Here is a 6,017-nt window from a genome sequence, read left to right as displayed (position 1 = left end):
ATGTCCACGTCATTCAACAGAAACCCCTGGAAACACTTTTGTAATTGGCTCCCTTTGTCTGGTTTTGTAAACATTTGCCACAAGGGGCGATATTGTATTGTATTTTAGGCACCAGCGATGTTCAAGCAGCAATGTTACAACATTTACAGTAGGCCCATTGACATTAGGACCTTTGACTTTGGTTCAATACTGACCCAGTATCTGTGCGTTAGAGATGTCTAACGCCCAGGAAGCTTCGATTCAAACTCCCAATAGACAGCTTTGCAAGCGTATTAATGTCAAATATGGAGTTTCGTTGAGCAACTAACTTAATTTACTCCGTCCGGTATGTACTTCTAAAACGGTGTATTGGGCTCTTTGAGTGGCACAGCGGTCTAAGTCACTGCATCTCAGTGCTAGAGGCGTCACTACAGACTCTGGTTCGATTCCAGGCTGTACCACAGGGAACGAATCACAACCAGCCGTGATTGGGAGTCCCATAGGGAGGCGCACAATTGGCCCAGCGTCGTTAGGGTTTTTGCCGGAGTAGGCCGTCATTGTAAGCAATAATTGGTTCTTAACTGACTTGCCTAGTTAAATGAAGCTTACATAAATAAAACATTTAGCTGTTGTAGCCTTCCTGTATTGGCAGTAATGAGTGGTGGTGCCGAATAGGCATATTTTCTGTTGCTTGTAAATTCCTATTTTGTTTTGGAAGTTCATACTGTAATGACCCTGGGTCGTTACAATACATTACTGGCTTTAACATTACTGGCTTAAATGAAGCTAGATGCTCAGCGAAACTCTATATTTGATGAGTAAAAAACGTATTTTGACATTATGACGCTCGGAGAGATGTCTAATGGGAGTTTGAATCGTAACTTCAAGGGTGTTAGATGGCATCTCTACTGGGGCAGTTCTATCCCTCCCTTCAAAAAAATAAATTCAGAGCAACACTCCATGCATTGCGTTTAACATAAGTCACTGAAAATTCACCAGGAAGGGACTCTAGTAAAAAAACTGAGAGCAAACACAATATACAGTAAAATGCCTGCAATGACTTTGAGCAGTCTCCAATTACTGTTCAAACCACAACAAATGGCACAATCAATGGCTCAAGTCCTCGGTGGAGCCTCAGCTTCAGGATTACTGGGTGGTGCAAAGGTTTTCAAGGTCCTAGGCCATAATTGCACATTTGTATTTTGTTCTCTTATTTTCTCACATTGTTTGTATGTCTCTATAGAATCCCCATTTACCAGAAGGTCTAACTGTATGCTACAGTTTCTCAGTTTCTGAAAACAGGATGCCAAAAAAACGAAGGGTCATATCAGCTCTACCATTTATGTCATCTACATAAAAAGTGTTTGAATGGATCAATTGTAGAAATACAATGCAAACTACTGTATATCCCTCTTCTGTGTTATTCAATGGATACAGAATTGTAGTATTTTTTTTATAGCAGCTCTGGCTGTTGATCAAACTGATAGTGTTTGGTCAACAGTGTTCCCTCGGAGAAGCACTGTGAAAGCATCTCAGCAGGAAATACCATTGGGGTGGATGGGAGATAAATGATTTGACTAGGCAGCTGAACTACATTTTGAGTTGAGGAAATGTGGACATATTCAAATAGTTTATTAGTACTTTGCAAAGAAATCAGACAGATACAATCACGCCACAGATACTACATGCTATAAGGTTTGAGAGCACAAATGTGCCATACTCCTGGCTGAAAGACCTTGCAGATTGCATACTATGGAATATGAGAATGAATATAGGCCATATTTTATGGACAAAGACATTAGTTAGTTGTGTCAGTTGTGTGAATGACAGATTATCAATAAGAGAGAGCACCTACTTACAAAGATTAATTCTGATTTGTAAGACATTTGTCATTTTATTTAACTAGGCAAGTCAGTTAAGAGCACATTCTTATTTCACAATGACAGTCTACCCCGGCCAAACCCTCCCCTAACGACACTGGGCCAATTGTGCACCCACCCTATGGGACTCCTAATACACAGCCGGTTGTGATACAGCCCAGGATTGAACCAGGGTGTGTAGTGACACCTCTAGCACTGAGATGCAGTGCCTTAGACCGCTGCGCCACTCGGAAGTCATTGGTAAGTTGTACTTTGAATTAGTATGGTGCACTATAAAAGTTGATGTTTCACTGTGTTTTACCTTCTTCAAACTGTTTCAACCTTGAGAGGGGAATAAAATTATTTGGCTCAGCGCTGAAGGTCACTGTTGAGCATACAATCATGAAAGAGGTTTATGTTTCTCATGGCATAGTACAACAACGACTCAAGTGATGAAATCAAAGGTGACACAGTCAATGAGTAACTGATACCCGAATAGACATAGGGATGACTTCGTCTCACTGTTGTAAGCATTTCAAATGAGCATTTAAAAAATATATATATTAGAGCATAAATCAAGGAAGGATCAAAAAACATGGGCAGAAAGCAACAATCTTGTAGCTTGCATTTTGAAAAGGCATATACACCAATAGAGATTATATGATGAGCAATGGGTTTTACCCCTGTCACTTAAGGGTCAAATGGCCTGGAGTATGTGTTGCTTCCTCAAAAACGCCTTTAGAATTCTGAAACACACTGTGTGTGTGTTAAGACATACTTACTCTGAGTAGCATCGGAGTAGTGGAACACTGAATTACATTGGTGTGGGCATTTCTTTGGAAAGGTCTGAGGCTAGGTGTGCCTTCCCATGTCCACCAGGACATCATCCCTGGTGTTGTGGCTGTTGATCTAAAGAGCTTACTGTCCTTACACGAGCTGACCTTGTGTACTGCCAAGTCCCAGATCTAGACTCATCACAGCTTTGCAGGCCCTTTTTTTGTTGTTGTCAAGAGTGGAAAATGCACAGTACACCTCTGTGGCTGTCCATAGGGGGTTACAACAACACTCCTAGTGACAGAGGAGAACTAAACAGGCAAGACAAAATGGTGGTTGATTCAGAGAGCCCGTTTCTATGTAAGGCAGCCTTAGGGGTCTGGACTGAAGCAGTCGGTAAACTCTCAATGTGATTCATCCTTTACTAACAAATTAAAAAAAGGACTTGTACGGTACAATCTTGTCCACTTTTTTGAGGCATTTTGGACCTCTACGCTGCCATTTGGTGTAGTATTGAAATATTGTTAAAAGTTAAATCTATTCAGTCGGGTTCACGTCTGGTTGTGTTGTTTAAGGGCTTAACATTCAGTGCAGTGGGTATTTCACCATAGGCTACTATACTATGTGGAAAGGTGAGTGACCCCATGGTCACCAGCTCTCTGATGACTCGCCATATTACCCAGCTGGCACCATAAATGTTTATGGTGTAGTTATGGTAGTGCTGTACCAAAAAGTGTCACGAGAGATGGGTGGAGATGGTGACTGTGTGTGTATTTAAAGAGGGACAGGTTGTCACTCAGTACCTTATGCTTCCCTGCCTGCCTTGGAATTGATTTTTTCGCTCACCTCTCGCTCAACCCATCAACTCTCCGTACACCATGGCCTTCGCTGGAAAGTGGGAAACTGAGACCCAGGAGGGATACGAAGAATTCTGCAAGCTCGTTGGTGAGGCATTTACTCAAGTTTACTAGCCTAGAGCCTATAAAAAACTGTTTGTTTTGACATCTTGAATTAACTTGGATTATGCAATGTATTGAAAGGGATGTATTCACATTCATTGGTGATTAGCAGTGTTGGTGTGGAAAAATGACAGTGCTCAATCTGTACTCACACTTATGATAGTATGTGATTCAAAACACACATGATTCAAAATAGCCTCATTACCCCAAGTCTAACTATATATTTTTTTTGTAATCCAAGGCATCCCTGATGACATCATTGAGAAGGGTCGCGACTACAAACTCATCACTGAGGTGGTGCAGAACGGCAATGAGTTCTCATGGTCCCAGCTCTATCCCACAAACAAGAGCGTCACCAACAAGTTTGTGATTGACCAGGAATGTGACATGGAGACCATCGGGGGGAAAAAGTTCAAGGTAAACATCTCTAGATCAGAAATTAGGGAGTTTTGTGCCCGTTGTGTAAGCTGCTGTAGTATTTCCCACTCAAGTCTCATATAGTCACTATAGTCAGTAGTCAGGGTCAATAGCCGTAGAGATGACGTTCGGACAAGACAGACAGTCAAAGTCTCATATAGTCACTATAGTCAGTAGTCAGGGTCAATAGCCGTAGAGATAGATGACGTTCGGACAAGACAGACAGTCAAAGTCTCATATAGTCACTATAGTCAGTAGTCAGGGTCAATAGCCGTAGAGATAGATGACATTCGGACAAGACAGACAGTCAAAGTCTCATATAGTCACTATAGTCAGTAGTCAGGGTCAATAGCCGTAGAGATAGATGACATTCGGACAAGACAGACAGTCAAAGTCTCATATAGTCACTATAGTCAGGGTCAATAGCCGTAGAGATAGATGACATTCGGACAAGACAGACAGTCAAAGTCTCATATAGTCACTATAGTCAGTAGTCAGGGTCAATAGCCGTAGAGATAGATGACATTCGGACAAGACAGACAGTTATCATGTGTAAATTGACATTCAAATTCACATGAAATCTGGAAGCAAGTCTGTCTAATGTTTTGGAGGGTTTGAATAGCAAAGCGAAGATCAGGTAGCCTAGCAGTTAAGCATGTTGGGACAGTAACTGAAAGGTTGCTGGTTTGACTCCCCGAGCTGACTAGGTGAAAAAATATGTTGATGTGCCCTTGAGCAAGGCACTTAACCCTAATTGCTTCTGTAAGTTGCTCTGGATAAGAGCGTCTGCTAAACGTCAAAATAAATCTATGTCTAGGGGAACTTGGATGCATGTATTATATCAAATCAAATCAAATGTATTTATATAGCCCTTCGTACATCAGCTGATATCTCCAAGTGCTGTACAGAAACCCAGCCTAAAACCCCAAACAGCAAGCAATGCAGGTGTAAGAAGCACGACATGATCTATGACATCTAGATCAAATAAACTGAGGTTGTTTGTTGAATAAATGACAGTATGAATAAAAAGCATTTTTGTGTCAGGCCACTGTTACAATGGAGGGGGGCAAGCTGAGCACGAAATTCCCCAAATACCACCACACATCTGAAATCAGCGGAGGAAAACTGATCGAGGTAAAAGCGTCACTTTGGCAGAAGATGGTGTATATTAGGAGAGAGATGATAAATAAGTTTGGGCAGTTCCAAGTGATGTTTAACGTCTTTTCTCCCCTGTTTAGACCTCTACAGTGGGCTCGGTCGTGTTGAAAAGAACCAGCAGGAAGATCTAAAGATATTGTGACCGTGTTATCAACAACAACTTCTAATTGAATAATGAGCCAATAAACGGAGACTGGCCAACGTGTTGCCTTTGTCTTAATGTCTTTCTTACGCTTGATGACATTTGCCATGTATAACGGGCACAGGAAAACCTCAGTCTTGCCAAATGTCACTACGTTTATCCTGGGACAACCACTCGGTTGGCAATCTATCTTTAAACACAATACAAAATATACAGTAGTAGTAACTTCAGACTATTTGAAAGGTTGAAATGAGTCTTTATCAAGATTCGCTAGAAATGTTCAAACCCTATAACATCAAGAATAAACAGTGTGTAGAACAGAATGTGGAAACGAGTTTGATTCTCATTCCACCATGACAGATGTACATTGTTGAGTTTTAGTATTAAACATTAACAAGCAATCAATAGGTTTGTGCCTCATTCTTATTTAACCGTTAAGCTCTCTGGGATAGACACAATAAAAGGCTAGGCAGAGAAGAGGATGTCTCGGGTGAGTGAGTGCCCCTGGGTAAGCCGAGGACTATGCTAGCCAACCCCTCCCCCCACCCTGCTTTGTAAACAAAGCTAGCGAGAATGATCCATTACCCAACCCCCCTTGCCCACCCCAGCGTCCCCACTTCAGTACCCCCTACCAAGCTGTCCAAAGAACGGGGGTTACTATAACCTCTCACTCACTTTCCTATCATCAGTGATCAACTGAAATTAGAAGACTCCTATTTTATATTTAAC

The 6,017-nt window shown here is 41.6% G+C and overlaps 1 protein-coding gene across 1 annotated transcript; it reads left to right on the top strand.

Moving 5' to 3' along the window:
* Nucleotides 1-3,357: 3,357 nt before the first annotated feature.
* Nucleotides 3,358-5,277, top strand: LOC139419416 (fatty acid binding protein 6, ileal (gastrotropin)). Its single transcript, XM_071169363.1, is given in 6 exon segments — nucleotides 3,358-3,375; nucleotides 3,378-3,447; nucleotides 3,450-3,557; nucleotides 3,813-3,988; nucleotides 5,033-5,122; nucleotides 5,227-5,277. Coding segments are annotated over 6 exon segments (513 nt in total).
* Nucleotides 5,278-6,017: the final 740 nt, after the last annotated feature.

This window comes from Oncorhynchus clarkii, chromosome 10, assembly GCF_045791955.1.
Source record: "Oncorhynchus clarkii lewisi isolate Uvic-CL-2024 chromosome 10, UVic_Ocla_1.0, whole genome shotgun sequence".
Lineage (NCBI taxonomy): Eukaryota > Metazoa > Chordata > Actinopteri > Salmoniformes > Salmonidae > Oncorhynchus > Oncorhynchus clarkii.
This window is presented reverse-complemented; position numbering and strand designations above follow the sequence as displayed.